The sequence below is a fragment of the Telopea speciosissima genome, chromosome 1 (assembly GCF_018873765.1).
Source record: "Telopea speciosissima isolate NSW1024214 ecotype Mountain lineage chromosome 1, Tspe_v1, whole genome shotgun sequence".
Lineage (NCBI taxonomy): Eukaryota > Viridiplantae > Streptophyta > Magnoliopsida > Proteales > Proteaceae > Telopea > Telopea speciosissima.
The window spans coordinates 39,327,234-39,343,613 of record NC_057916.1 but is presented as its reverse complement, the minus strand read 5'-3'; the positions used below and the strand labels follow the sequence as shown (position 1 = coordinate 39,343,613).

Sequence of the window (16,380 nt, the reverse complement as noted above, 5' to 3'; positions counted from 1 at the left end):
GCAGTGGACGGAGACAAATTATAAGGGAGCTATGTTGCAGGACTCATAATAGTAATGATCATTTGAATAGTGTAATGTTGCTTAATATATATAAACATAGAACCTAAATGTGTGAATTATGTTGTGTGTCATCATCTGACCTTCATGCTAACTATTTTTCTTCTATAACTACGACAATGGGGCATCTTTCCTATTCTATCCATTTAGGCTAGTTGAATCTCAGATTTGTAACCATATTGTCTGCATCAACCTTGACTCATGTGGTAAGTTTGCCAAAGGCTGCACCACGAGCCACAATCAATGGGTAATGCAGAGTGATCAGATCTGATGGATCTGATTGGTCTGCAGGTAATGGGCCCACTAATGGTATGGAAGAGATCCCTATCTGATAGCTAGATACGGGCCGGATCTGATCTCAAAACTAATGGTGAGATCTTAAGGAACATTATCGATATGAATAATTTTCCATAAAAAATAGGCATAAAATAATCTCATTATTTGAAATTGATAAGGTGGAATGAAGGAAAGAGAAAAGACCCATCGATGGTTAAATGCAAGGTTCAAGATTTCAGTTTCGACCAGGGTTGAAACCAAAATATTTGGGGTTGAAACTTTAGGATTTTGGTTGGCCATTTCGCTTGGCCATTTTTGCCTGAAACTTTACGGAAACCCTTATTAAGCATCTTTGAATATATTGAAAAACCAATTCGGATTTATGCCAGGAAGATCCTCAATGGAGGCAATTTTCTTATCAAGGAGATTTGTGGAAAGATATAGAGAGGGCAAGAAAGATCTTCATGTGGTCTTTATACATCTAGAAAAAGCATACAACAGAGTCCCGAGAGAGCTAATCTAGAATATTTTAGAGAAGAGAAGGATGTCATGTAAATATGTAGATGTTGGATTGTATGGGCCAGAATACCGTGGGGGTATTCTGGACTTTTTCCCTTTTATTATGTCTTTTCTCTTTTATTATGTCTCTCTTGTATGTGGTTTAGTCCCACATTGCTCATGTAATTCTGTTCTTTGTTTTTCATGATTATAAATAGATGTGCTTGGGATGATAATTAATCATCCAAGCCTTATGTTCTAATTCTGATCCTCTCTACATGGTATCAAAGCAGGTTATGAATTAGGACTCCACCTCTCCCATTCTCGATCCCCCCCTTTTCTAATTCTCGATCTCATCTTTCTCTTCTCTTCTCCTCTTTTTCCCTTTGTTTTGTTCTTCTTTTTCATAGGGCAGCACTGATGAGGTGATCTATTGATCCAGTTGCTGCCCTCTTTTTCTTACCCCATTCCATGATATCCAGATCTGATCGATAGGGTGCTTGGTCTCTTTGCTGCAAAAATTGGAGACTTCAGCCTTCGTTGGACAGATTCAATCTATACTACAAGGGATTTGTTCACCATATTGGAGTTCCAAAACTGCAGCAGATTGGTATACAAGCATCTACATCAAGTTGAAGACCCCTCAAGATCGATAATTTCTTCACAATTTCAGGGTTTTTCAAAACCCTGACAATAGTCGATCTTGAGGTTCCACCTGTCAGTTGGTTCTAATTTTTTGAGGAGTGGTTCTCCCCTATTCAAGGCACACTCGACTGCAATTTCAGCTTCATCCACTCACTTTTTGGGCTTCTCCTCTTATCGATTTCAGCACTTTCATGGTTTTTTTCAAAACCCTGAAAAATTCGATCTCAAGGTTTTCTCTGTCAGTTGTTGCTGATTTTTGGAAACATTTATTCTATCATTACCAGAGGGCTCTCATCCCATTTTCAGCCCTTAACTTGAAGGATTTCTTGGGTTTGTCTTCACAACAGCCCCATTCTGCGATTTGGGGTTCTCTACTGTCTTCATGGGTGACTCAGTGGATTTGACTGCTACTTCTATTGGTGATGGACAAAGCAAATCAGATTATCATACCTTTCCTCCTAATCCAATCAAGTTGGATGGTACTAATTACTTGCTTTGGTCTAGGTCTGCTTCCTTTGCCATTGTTGGTCGTGGCCTTACTGGTCATATTAATGGAACCATTGTTATGCCAATCGAGATTGGAGCTGCTCAAGAAAAGTGGCTTGCCAACATTGGAGTTCTGATTGGTTCTATGACTGCAGATCTACAGCATGATTTCTTCTCCTTGACACAGCCTCGGAAATTTGGGCTGCCTGCAAGGAAACCTACGGACAGCTTGGCAATGATGCCCAGGTATATGAAATCAGGAAGAAGGTCCTTCACACTACTCAGGGAGAGTTGATAGTCTCCAAATACTATGCTACTTTACGCAGCCTTTGGCAGCAACTGGACCACTTTTTTGACTTTCACCCAAGTACAGCTGCTCATATTACTTCATATAAGAAACATGTGGACAAGATCAGAGTTTATGATTTTTTGGCTGGGTTAAATGTGGAGTATGATAAGATTCGGGTTCAAGTGTTGGGTCGCAAACCTTTTCCCACACTTGAACAGTCCTATGCACTGGTCTCCTCTGAAGAAAACCGTAGGGTTGCCATGTTGCACCCTCCTATTACTGACAGGTCAACCCTTTAGACTGCTGCCCCGGCTGCTCTTGTACCTACAGGCACTACTTCTATTGATTCTACTAGTGGTACTATTGTTTGTGAGCACTGTCACAAGCCGTACCACACCAAAGACAAGTGATGGAAACTTCATGGGAAACCGGCTGACTTTGAAGCTAAGAGGGTTGCCAAGAAAAAGCCAAAGAACAAAGCCAACCATACTAAGTCTGTTACCACTACCCCTGCTACTGACACTGGTCTATCCCAGGACGATTTACAGGCATTCCTCCGTGTGCTAAGGACTTCCGCTGTTGCTGTCTCTACTACATCCACTGCTACTGCCAACTCTTCTGCTCCTTCAGGTTCACACTTTGCCCGGTCAGGTATTCCATTTGGTGGTCACTGCGCTTCTATAGCTTCCCATCCATGGATCATAAACATGACCAGTTCCTCTAGCCTATTTCATCGTTATTCTCCCACTTCTGGGAAAGATAAGGTTAAAGTAGCTAATGGTTCCCTTTCCTCTATATCTGGAAAAGGAATCATCAACTGCACTTCCTCTCTTCTGTTGTCCTCTGTGTTACATATTCCTAATTTTACTACTAACCTTCCTTCTATTAGTAGTATTACACTATTACTCATGATCTTAATTGCAAAGTAACATTTTTTCCTTCTCATTGTGTCTTTCAGGATCTGGGCTCTGGGAAGACGATGGGATTCTGTAAAGTACACGATGGATTGTACTTGCTTGATGATGGTCGCTTCACTCCACCACCATTACCTTCTCCGCTCCACTAGAACTCCTTGGCATCTTCTGAACTTTACCAATGACACTCTAGGTTAGGTCACCTACCCTTAGGAATTTTAGCACATTTGTTTCCTAGTTTGGTCACCCAACATACTAAGGATGACTTTTTTTGTGAGGCTTGTGTACTGGCTAAACAAACACGTTCAAATTATCCAATTTCAAATAAAAGGAGTTCTTCTTGTTTTCAATTGGTGCATTCTGATGTTTGGGGCCCTAGTCGTAAAACATCTATTTCTGGTCATCGTTGGTTTGTTTTTTTATTGATTGTCATTCTAGGAACACATGGGTCTATCTTTTGCACACAAAAAATCAGGTTTTTTCATGTTTTCAGCATTTTCATAAAATGGTCCAAACTCAGTTCCAAGCTACCCTCAAAATATTAAGGAGTGATAATGGAACCGAGTATACAGAATCTCAATTTCAAAAATATTTGGCTGATCATGGCATTATTCACCAGACTAGTTGTGTTGATACCCCTGCATAGAATGGCGTGGCAGAACGGAAAAACCGCCACTTGTTAGAGATGGCCAGGGCCTTGATGTTTGCTAGGCATGTCCCATCTCAATATTGGGGAGATGCGGTTCTCACTACTGCCTATCTCATCAATAGATTACCTACTCGGGTCCTTGACTCCCGTAGCCCATCTGATGTTTTACTGGGGAATTCCTCCTTTATTGTGCCGCCCAAAGTGTTTGGTTGGGTGTGTTATGCTCGAGATACAAAATCTTCAAGCAAACTTGAACCTATAGGGGGCTTCCTCCTTTATTGTGCCGCCCAAAGTGTTTGGTTGTGTGTGTTATGCTAGAGATACAAAATCTCCAGGCAAACTTGAACCTATAGGGGGCGACATTGTATTTTCTTGGGTTATTCTCCAACCCAGAAAGGTTATAAGTGTTACTATCCCCCTTCTCACCGTACTTTGGTTAGTATGGATGTTGTATTTCATGAGACCCTTTCTTATTATTCTTCACCACCTCTTCAGGGGGAGAGTTCTAGTGAAGATGTGCCTTTTGAGATTCCTCCTCTTGAGGTTCCTCTGGCTGTTGCCCAGCCACCTACGGTTGTTGCCCAGCCACCCACGACTGCCGCCCAGCCTCCTTTGGCTGCTGCCCAACCTCTTTTGGATGCTGCCCATCCTTCTTTAATTGATGTCCAACCTCCTCTGGCTGTTCCCCCCTCATCTGAAGGGAATCCTTTACAAGGGGAGACCATAGAAAAGAGTGTTGTTAATGTTCCTATTCAGGGGGAGCTGACTCCAGTCCAGAGAACTATTGGTGAATTTCAGAAGAGGATTGAAAACTCCAACGTACTCACCTATACAAGGGGCAGGACCAACAGAGGGCAGCTTCAATCCACTTTAGCACCAATACCCATCCAGTTGCCGGCTCCAAATCCAGATCCTTCCTCTCCTGGTAAGCCCTCTTCTTCCGACCTATCTATTGCTCATCGCAAAGGTACTAGGACTTGCACTTTGCATCCCATATCTCGTGTTGTTTCTTATAGTTCTCTTTCTCCTTCTTTTCGTGCATTTGTATCTTCTCTTTCTTCTGTTTCGATTCCTAAAAATTAGCAGGAAGCATCTACAAATGGAAAGTGCAAGGCAGCAATGTTGGAAGAAATGAGAGCACTACACAAAAATAATACGTGGGATCTTGTGGCTTTTCCTCCAGGGAAAAAACCAGTTGGATGTAAATGGGTCTTTGTGGTCAAACAGAAGGCTGATGGTTCAGTGGATCGATATAAGGCACGTCTGGTTGCAAAGGGGTTCACTTAAACTTATGGAGTTGACTATCAGGAGACCTTTGCACCAGTGGCGAAACTCAACACTGTACGGGTGTTATTATCTTGTGCTGCAAACCTTGGATGGGATCTTTAACAGTTAGATGTAAAGAATGCCTTCCTCCATGGGGAGCTTGAGGAGGAGGTATATATGAACATTCCACCGGGCTTCTCTGATGACAGGACCAAGGGTAGGGTTTGTAAATTGAAGCATGCCCTTTATGGATTGAAACAGTCACCTAGAGCCTAGTTTGGCAGATTTCACAAGGCTATGATTTCAGCAGGATATAAGCAGAGCAATGCTGATCACACTTTATTTATTAGACGAGTTGGTGACAAGGTAACTTTTCTCATAGTCTATGTGGATGATATTGTGGTCACTGGTCATTATGGTGATGTTATCAAGAATTTGAAGCTTTTCCTTGGCCGTGAGTTTGAGGTAAAAGATCTCAGACCTCTAAAATATTTTCTAGGGATAGAAGTTGCTCGGTCTTCAAAGGGCATCTTTCTTTCTCAAAGAAAATATATCCTTGATCTATTGACTAAGACTGGGCTGCTAGGTTGTCATCCTTCAGATACTCCTATGGAAGCTACTATAAGACTTAAGGAGAAAGAAGGTGAACCTGTTGACAAGGGTTGTTATCAGTGATTAGTGGGCAAACTAATCTACCTCTCTCACACACGACCTGACATAGCCGGTGCTGTAAGTTTGGTGAGCCAGTTTATGCATGATCCCTATTCCTCTCACATGGAGGCAGTCCATCGTATTTTGCGGTATTTGAAGTCTGCTCCAGGAAAAAGGAATCTTTCTCTCCCAATGGTCACCTGAAGATTGAAGCTTATACTGATGCTGATTGGGCTGGTTCCACTGACAGAAAATCTATCTCTAGCTATTGTTCTTTTGTGGGAGGGAACCTTGTCACATAGCGTAGCAAAAAGCAGAATGTTGTGATAAGGTCCAGTGCTGAAGCCGAATTTCGTGCGATGGCACAAGGAATTTGTGAATTTCTATGGCTTAAAGGATTGTTGCAGGATATTGGTGTTGCTGTCCATCTTCCCATGATGCTTTATTGTGACAATAAAGTAGCCATTAGCATTGCTCATAACCTTCTCCAGCATGATCGTACTAAGCACGTGGAGGTTGACCGACATTTCATCAAGGAGAAGCTCGAAGCCGGACTCATTTGTGTTCCCTTTGTGAAGTCTGCTGATCAATTGGCTGATGTGTTCACTAAGGGACTCAGTGGCAAAATGTTTCTTCCTATCTTAGTCAAGTTGGGCATGCATGATATATATGCTCCAACTTGAGGGGGAGTGTTGGATTGTATGGGCCAGAATACCGTGGGGGTATTCTGAACTTTTTCTCTTTTATTATGTCTCTCTTATATGTGGTTTAGTCCCACATTGCTCATGTAATTCTGTTCTTTGTTTTTCATGATTATAAATAGATGTGCTGGGATGATAATTAATCATCCAAGCCTTATGTTCTAATTCTGATCCTCTCTACAGTAGACATAATTAAAGATATGTATGTTGATGTAGTGACTAGCGTTAGAACGGCCCCCCAAGGTAGTGAATTCCCAATCTCAATTGGGTTACACCAAGGATCAACATTAAGCCTTTATTTGTTTGCGCTTATCATGGACGACTTAACCAGAGGCATACAAGATGAGGTCCCATGATGTATGATCTTTGCAGATGGTATTGTTTTGGTAGATGAGACAAAAGCAGGGATTAACGCCAAAGTGGAACTATGGGGAATAACCTTGGAATCAAAAGGTCTGAAGATAAGTAGAACTAAGACTGAATATATGGTGTGTAACTTTAGCAGCTCTGGGACGGATAATGAGGTGGCGAATGTTGAGGAGAGGGAGATCCCGCAAAATGATCATATTAGATATCTGGGATCAATCATAAACAAGGAGGGCGACGTAGATGACGACGTTGCCCAAAGGATTAAAATAGGGTGTATGAGTGGAGAGGTGCGACCAGAGTTCTGTGTGATCGACATATCCCTTTAAACCTTAAAGGAAAACTTTATAGGACTGTCATTAGACCTGCTATGATGTATGGGGCGGAATGCTGCGCTGTGAAGAACTGGCATATAAATAAACTGTTAGAGTTGTTAGAATATTTTGTATAAGGGTAGTTCTGTCACTGTCTTGTTATAAGACATGACTAAGTTGTATTTCTTCTTTCTTTTTCTTATTTTCCATTTCCCTTCCTAGGGAGGTTTGTGTAATTTATAGAAGTTAATGTGTGTTGAGAATCACTCAACACACATAATCGATTCCTCTCAACTCTTCTTTCTCTTTCTCTCTTCTTCTTCCTCTTGCTGTTAGATCTTGTTTTTTCACTAGATTCAACCCCCATCTAGTTCTAACTTGGTATCAGAGCAGGTTTGAGAGTCGACCAATCTCAGCTGCTCTCTTCACCTCTCTTTGGAACCCTGGAAAGGTAAAGGGTTCCAATAGAGGCCATACTATGTAAAGTATTTCACATAGAATACTTATTGGAGTTCTAATCTTCAATCCAATGCTTAATGGAAGGAGTTGAAAGGCTGTAGAAGTCGTTTGAAGCCATTAGAAGGTAAAACCAGATTACTGCCAGCCTTTCCCTCTCAGTTCTGTGTCTGCCTTTTTTCTGCTTGATTTGCTCCAAGCCCATTTGGATCGCCCAAGGGTCCTTTTTAAGTCCCCAAGAGCTCTGTTGGTAAGGAGGAATGGTTAGAGAGCATAGCTCTCTTCTATGCTGCTGCATAGGTACTGCCAGATGCCTCTTTTTCTTTTCTGTTTGAAGCTTTTTGGATGTTACGTGTTGAATGGCTGCTGTGAGTTGAGGAGTTACACTATTTAAGTGTCTTTGGTTGTTATGGAATGAAGTTGTGAAGCCCATGAAGTGTTTGATTTAGTTTTTATCAAGGATTTATCCTCTGTTTGTGCTGCTGTGACTGCCTGGGCAGCGTATTTGCTGGATTATGTACTTGTATTTGGGTAGAGTTTACTCCCCATTTGTGCAAGGCACTATTCTGATTTGCTGGGTATTGTGGTACAATGTCTACCATGTCTGGGAATGATTCTGAGGTCGGTGGACCAACTCCGGCTAGTGGTTTCCCCACTATGGCTTCCTTTGATAACCCCAACATCCAAATGTCTGTTGTGAAGTTGGACACAACCAACTACTTGGACTGGTATCTTTGGATCCACATCCTGAGCTCCATCCTCCTCAATCAGGTGGCATCCCTTCTCTTCCTTTTGATTTAGACCTTCCTATTGTTGTTAGAAAAGAGAAGAGAGTTTGCACTAATCCTATTGCCCATTTTGTTTCCTATGATGCTCTCTCTCCTACAGATCTTGCTTTTATAGTTGACCTCTCCTTTGTTTCCATTCCCAAGAATGTCATTGAAGCTATGTTTGACCCAAAGTGGAAGCAAGTTATCTCTAAGGAAATGATTGCTCTTGAAAAAAAATGGTACTTGGAAATTGGTAGATCTTCCTAGGCTACAGTTGGATGCAGGTGGGTTTACACAATCAAGTATCAGTCAGATGGTGCGATTGAGAGGTACAAGGCAAGGTTGGTGGCCAAAGGATGCAGTCAGGTATACGGGATTGACTATTAGGAGACATTTGCTCCTGTGGCTAAGCATAATTCTATAAGGGTCCTTTTATCATTGGCAACAAATAGAGATTTGCCATTGTATCAGTTGGATGTGAAAAATGCTTTTCTCCATGGTGACTTACAGGAGGAAGTGTAAATGCTGCCCCCTCATGGCTTCAAGTTCCCTTCAGCTGAAGGGAAAGTGTGTCTCCTCAAGAAAGCTTTATATGGTCAAAAACAGTCTCCAAAGGCTTGGTTTGAGAGGTTCAGGCAGGCTATTCTGAAGAATGGGTATTCCTAGAGTTAAGCTGATCAAACCTTATTTACCCAGCGAGGTAATGATATTATTATAGCCCTTATTGTCTACATTGATGACATTGTAGTGATTGGAGATGATAGAGTTGAGATAGCTAAGCTGAAGACCTACCTGGCTCAACAATTTGATATTAAAGATTTGGGTCCCTTGAAGTATTTCTTAGGAATTGAAGTGTCAAGGTCCAAAAGAGGAATCAACATATGTCAAAGGAAGTTGTTCTTGATTTGCTGAAGAGACTGGGATGTTGTGCTGCAAACCAGCAAGTTCTCCCTATCGAGCAGAATCATAAACTAAGAGAAGATTGTGGTCCCTCTCTTGTTGATGCAGGGAAGTACCAGAGGCTAGTGGGGAAGCTCATCTATCTATCTATGACTCGCCCAGATATTTCTTATGCTAGGGAATGGTGAGTCAGTTTATGCATGCTCCCAAGAGTGGGCACTTGGATGTTGTATACTGCATTCTCAGATACTTGGAAGTCCTCTCCAGGGAAAGGACTATTGTATGCCAGGCACGATCACTTGAGAGTCAAAGGTTTAACAAATGCCGATTGGGCTAGATCCATCTCAGACAGAAGGTCTACATCTGGCTATTGCACATTTGTGGGTGGTAATTTGGTCACAATGAGAAACAAAAACCAGCCTGTTGTAGCTAGATCCAGTGCAGAAGCAAAGTTTAGGGCAATGGCTCATGGCGTTTGTGAGCTCATATGGTTGAGACGATTGGTTCAAGAATTGGGGTTTGATATTGAAGAACCTATGTGGCTCTACTGTGATAACAAGGCAGTTATAAGCATTGCTCACAATCCGGTGCAACACGATGGAACAAAGCACATCGAAGTGGACCGACACTTCATCAAGGAGAAGATAGACTCTGGCTGCTTTTGCACCCCTTTTGTGAAGACTGGTGATCAATTGGTGGACTTCTTCACCAAAGCGCTTACTTCTCTTCAGTTTGGTTCTCTATTATACAAGCTAGGAATGCATGACATTTATTCTCCAGCTCGAGGGGGAGTGTTAGAGTTTGTGTAGTAAGGGTATTTTCGGAATTAGTTTGTTAACTAGTTGCCTTATATTGTAATTTTCCTTTTTTACCTTTTACCTCCCTAGGGAAGTATATGTAATTTCTTTCATATTATTAATGAAGTAATATAGGTGTGGAGGAAACATCTCTCCAACACAAAACTTTCCACCGAATTCTCTTCCTCTCCATTTCCTTGTCTTCTTCTTCTTCTCTCGTCTTCTCTCTTCTTCCTTACTTACATCCATTACCTAAATTCTGACTCTGCCTCTAGGTAGACTTCCCAATGGGTTCTCTATATAACCTATACTTTGAGTCACCAAGGTCAGCCATCCATTTGGCTCAAAAATGATGGACCGTGTAGAAAAGCCTTTCCAAAGGTGACCGTCAAGAAAGTTTTTCCCCTCAAAATGTATTTTTTTTCTTCGTTTTCCATCCTAGTGATCCAATCTTATGGCATATTATCCTTCATTTTTTATGGAACCTATAGAATTCTTAAGCCGGTTATTCTGTTTAAGTGGGAGGCTCCTGAATGACCTTTGAGAAATTACTTGGACCATTTACATGTTATATTCATTGTAATTCAATTTCATAATCTATTTTATATTGATTCGAAACTGAAACTTATTTGCAACATCATTGAGCATTTTAACATGTGTTTTATGTTGCTGCTACCTGCAGGCCCTTCCTATATGTTTGGATAAGCTATTCAATCCATTTCTTGCTATTGTGTTGTCTGTGACTTTTGTTCTAGCTTTTGGGGAGGTATGCTGCATTTTCTTGTTTCCTGTACTTCAATAAAAATTTAAAGGAAAAAAAAAGTTTACTTAAATTGAAATGAAAATTTTTTTCTGACACTGTTTTTCAGGTTATTCCCCAAGCAATATGCACAAGATATGGACTCGCTGTAGGTGCAAATTTTGCATGGCTTGTGCATATTTTGATGGTAGTGTGCTATCCAATTGCTTATCCTATTGGGAAGGTAATCTGCAATCTAGTTTGTTGAGATTTTGACTGTCTTTGGGATTTTACAAGCTCTAAAAAGGGTCAGGTATCACAGATGAAGTAGAAATTTATCTTCTAGAACCTCTAATAAAAGCTGCTTGTTTGCGATTTTTCAGTGCCATCCACGGTAAATTTAGATATGGGATTATTTGATACACAAAGAACTAGGGTTATATTCGATTTCTAATTTGAAAATTTTGTCACATTCAGCAAATTGGAATGCAGCAAAATAAGTTAGGTTATTGAACGTTTACATTTCAAAAAGCAACTGACCAAAAATTTGGCCCTTCTGTAAAAAGTTTTATTGAGGTTTTGTAAATATTCCAGTTTTTCTGGGCTGAGTTACTCGTGAAACCCCCCAAAAATGCCGGTTTCTTGAATCTTTCAAACTAAATTCACATTCTAGCTGAATTATTCACTTCTGGACATCCTCCAAATCATTCACAAATTTGCTAACTATGGTTCATCTTCATTAGTGGATGGTTTAATTGATGTTGCATGAGACAACTGTTACGAGCTGTTTGGCTTTTATGCCTAACATCAATACACCTCTACCTCTTACAGTCTGCTTTAATGCTTTACTTGATCTTCCACATTGCTCAGTTGAGAATGTTGTCTTTGTGATATGTATATCTCACGACAAGAAATTAGCATTAGTATTTTATTTCCTCTAATCTTGGTTAACCCTTCTCAGGTTTTGGATTGGGTACTGGGACATAATGAAGCACTGTTTAGGAGGGCTCAATTAAAAGCTCTTGTTTCTATTCACGGCCAAGAGGTAGGCTTGATTAGAGTTAGAACTGCAGATCATGTTTTAATGCTATCTCATGGTAATATTTTACAAATGTATCCGGGAATTCCAGTAATTCTGAAATATGTATCAAGGTTCTTTGGTCTCTTGGTACCATAATCTTTATTCTCTTTAATTATTTATTCTTTTTCCCATTATAGGCTGGCAAGGGTGGTGAGCTGACTCATGATGAGACAACTATTATTAGTGGTGCTCTAGATTTAACGGAAAAGGTACATATTCCAGTGAGACTGAGCATGTCAGTGGTTTCATTTCAGTACTGCAAATTTTGTGTATCATTAGATTCAGTTGTCAATCTGTTGGATACTATGTTTCTATGATATGCAGTTAGCAATCCATTATTGTAGAGAGGACTGAATTAGGGTAAGACTTGGATAATCAATGTGATCACCAAGCACTTCTATTTATAATCATAATGAATGAATAAAAAAGATTACAAAATCAATGTGGGACTAAAACGAAATAATAAACACAACTAAGACAGAAGAAAGGTCCAGAATACCCCTACGGTATTCTGGACATATAACTAACACTCCCCCTCAAGTTGGAGCATATATATCATGCATGCTCAACTTGACTAAGATAGAATGAAACAGCTTGCTACTCAATCCCTTAGTGGACACATCAGCTAGCTGATCAGTAGACTTCACATAGGGAACACAAACGAGGCCAGCTTCAAGCTTCTCCTTGATGAAATGTCGGTCAACCTCCACATGTTTAGTACGATTATGCTGAACAGGGTTATGAGCAATGCTAATGGCTGCTTTATTGTGACAATAAAGCATCATTGGAAGATGGACAGCAACACCAATATCCTGCAATAATCCTCTAAGCCACAGAAGTTCACAAATTCCTTGTGCCATTGCGCTGAACTCGGCTTCAGCACTAGACCTTGCCACAACATTCTGCTTTTTGCTACGCCATGTGACAAGGTTCCCACCCACAAAGGAACAGTAGCCAGAGATAGATTTTCTATTAGGCGAACCAGCCCAATCGGCATCAGCATAGGCTTCAATCTTCAAGTAACCATTGGGAGATAGAAGGATTCCCTTTCCCGGAGCAGACTTCAAATACCTCAAAATACGACGGACTGCATCCATATGAGAGGAATACGGATCATGCATGAACTGACTCACCAAACTTACAGCAACTGCAATGTCAGGGCGTGTGTGAGAAAGGTAGATTAGTTTGCCCACTAACCGCTGATAAGCACCCTTGTCAACAAGCTCACCCTCTTTCTCCCTAAGTTTTGTAGTAGCTTCCATAGGAGTATCTGAAGGATGACAGCCAAGTAGCCCTGTCTCAGTCAATAGATCAAGGACATATTTTCTTTGAGAAAGAAAGATGCCCTTTGAAGATCGAGCAACTTCTATCCCTAGAAAATATTTTAGGGGACCAAGATCTTTGACTTCAAACTCACGGCCAAGAAGAATTTTCAAATCCCTGATTGTAGCATCATCATTACCCGTGACCACAATATCATCCACATAGACTATGAGAAGAGTAACCTTGTTACCAAGCCGTCTGATAAACAAAGTGTGATCAGCATTGCTCTGCTTGTAACCTGCTGAAATCATAGCCTTATGAAATCTGCCAAACCAGGCCCTAGGTGATAGCTTCAAACCATAAAGGGCACGCTTCAATTTACAAACCCTGCCCTTAGTCCTGTCATCAGAAAAACTTGGTGGAATGTCCATATATACCTCCTCCTCAAGCTCTCCATGGAGGAAGGCATTTTTGACATCTAACTGCTGAAGATCCCACCCAAGATTCGCAGCATAAGATAATAACACCCTGACGGTGTTGAGCTTTGCCACTGGTGCAAAGGTCTCCTGATAGTCAACTCCATAAGTCTGAGTTAACCCCTTTGTAACCAGACGTGCCTTATACCTATCCACCGAGCCATCAGCTTTTTGTTTAACCACGAAGACCCATCTACATCCCACTGGTTTTTTCCCTAGAGGAAGAGCCACAAGATCCCACGTATTATTTTTGTGTAGTGCTCTCATTTCTTTCAACATTGCTACCTTCCACTTTCCATCTGTAGATGCTTCCTGCCAATTTCTAGGAATCGAGATAGGGGAAAGAGAAGATACAAATGCACAAAAAGAGGGAGAAAGACAGTTATAAGAAATAAAATGAGATATGGGATGTAAAGTGCAAGTCCTAGTACCTTTGCGAAGTGCAATAGGTAGGTCGGAAGGAGATGGATTACCAGGAGATGTAGGATCTGTGTCTGGAGCCGGCAATTGGATGGGTATCTTGGTGCTACGATGGGCTGCAGCGCCCTCTGGTGGATCTGCCCCTTGTATAGGTGATTATGTTGGAGTTGTCAATTCTCTTCTGAAATTCACCAATAGTTCTCTGGACTGGAGTCAGCTCTCCCTGAATAGGAATATTAACAACACTATTTTCTATCGTCTCCCCCTGTAAAGGATTCCCATTAGGTGAGGGAAGAACAGCCAGAGGTTGTTGGGCAGTCTCCAAAGTAGGATGGGCAGCATCCAAAGTTGGATGGGAAGCATCCAAAAAGGGCTGGGCAGCAGCCGTGGGTAGTAAAGGGGGCTGGACAGCAGCCGAGGGTGGCAAAGATGGTTGGGCAGCAGCCAGAGGCACCTCAAGTAAAGGAATTTCGAAAGCCACATCTTCACCAGCACTCTCCCCCTTGTAGAGGTGGGGAAGAATAATAAGAAATGGACTCATGGAAAATAACATCCATACTAACCACGGTACGGCGGGAAGGGGGATGGTAGCATTTATAGCCTTTCTGGGTTGGAGAATAACCCAAGAAAATACAACGGAGCCCCCGAGGTTCAAGTTTGCCTGGAGATTTGGTATCTCTAGCATAACACACACAACCAAACACCTTGGGAGGCACAATAAAGGAGGAATTACCAATCAAAATATCAGAGGGGCTACGGGAGTGAAGGACCTGAGATGGCAGCCTATTGATGAGATAGGTTGCCGTGATAACTGCATCCCCCCAATATTGAGACGGGACATTCCTCGCAAACATTAATGCTCTGGCCATTTCTAACAAGTGGCGGTTTTTCCTTTCTGCCACACCATTCTGGGCAGGGGTATCAACACAACTAGTCTGATGAATGATTCCATGGTCAGCCAAATATTTTTGAAATTGTGATTCTTTATACTCTGTTCCATTATCAGTTCTCAATATTTTGAGAGTAGCCTGGAACTAAGTTTGGACCATTTTATGAAAGTGTTGAAAGCATGAAAAAACTTGATTTTTTGTGTGCAAGAGATAGACCCATGTGTTCCTAGAATGACAATCAATGAAAGATACAAACCACCGATGGCCAGAAATAGAGGGTTTACGATTAGGGCCCCAAACATCAGAATGCACTAACTGAAAACAAGAAGAACTTCTTTTATTTGAAATAGGATAATTTGAACGTGTCTGTTTGGCCAAAACACACGCCTCACAAAAAAAGTCATCCTTAGTATGTAGGGTGACCAAACTAGAAAATAAATGTGCTAAAATTCCTAAAAGGGGGTGACCTAACCTAGAGTGCCACTGGTAGAGTTCAGAAGAGACCATGGAGTTCTGGTGTAGTAGAGAAGGTAATGGTGGTGGCTTTGATACCATGGAGAAACCGCTTCCTCTAAAAGGCCGACCTTGTAGGAAAGGAGGAAACAATATGTATATCATACAGGAGCTCTAACACGGCAGACTATCCAAAGGGGGACACGGGTGGATAAATAATTTTTTAACATCTGCTCGCTCCCAAGGGGACTCGATACCGTGACCCCTGCCTGCTCTGATACCATGTAGAGAGGACGGAATTAGGGTAAGACTTGGATAATCAATGTGATCACCAAGCACTTCTATTTATAATCATAATGAATGAATAAAAAAGATTACAAAATCAATGTGGGACTAAAACGAAATAATAAACACAACTAGGAAAGAAGAAAGGTCCAAAATACCCCTACGGTATTCTGGACATATAACTAACAATTATGACATTTATTCCTTTTGCTTCTGGTGGTCATTTTCATAAGCTAATAGAATTTGCGATGCTTAGCATTTATCTGCATGTTTGTGTTTTTAAGAATATCCATTCTCAGATCACCTGTTCTTTGAGTGCCCTACCTCCAGAGCCATCTGGAAAGGCAATTTGGCCAAGTGTTGGCCTGCTCAAAGAAGGATTCTTCCTTTCTCTAGAGAATGGATTTGGGTTGACATGACCTTCGGAGGGTCCACTACTTGCGACATTGTTGGGAAGATGGCTTTCTGTGCTGCTCTAAACCACATATGGATGGAGCGAAATATCAGGAAATGGACCTCCAACTCTCGTTCTTATCAACAGATTTGGGATTCCATTTCCTTTGAAATCTCCTCCAAATTATTATCAACTCCCTTTTCCTTATGTAATGACACCCCAAGGAACAGACTTATTGTCGTCTCCTGGGGTGTCCCTAATGTTTCTTTCTCTTCTTCAGCCGCCTCTAGCTGAAGTTTGGTTTAGCCGTGGGCTTTTGTAGCCCCCTTTGGGGGCCCCTGTTT

At 41.4% G+C, this 16,380-nt stretch overlaps 1 protein-coding gene across 3 annotated transcripts in view; it reads left to right on the top strand.

Moving 5' to 3' along the window:
• LOC122670473 (DUF21 domain-containing protein At4g14240-like) overlaps positions 1 to 16,380 on the top strand; it is an 83,956-nt gene that overhangs the window by 25,427 nt on the left and 42,149 nt on the right. For 2 of the 3 annotated variants that reach the window (XM_043867372.1, XM_043867364.1), the window contains exons 3-6: positions 10,718 to 10,801; positions 10,905 to 11,018; positions 11,736 to 11,819; positions 11,993 to 12,064. In XM_043867372.1, the coding sequence (XP_043723307.1) occupies positions 10,718 to 10,801; positions 10,905 to 11,018; positions 11,736 to 11,819; positions 11,993 to 12,064 (354 nt within the window). The remainder of the gene's footprint in view (positions 1 to 10,717; positions 10,802 to 10,904; positions 11,019 to 11,735; positions 11,820 to 11,992; positions 12,065 to 16,380) is intronic. The other variant, XM_043867380.1, reaches the window with a different exon arrangement.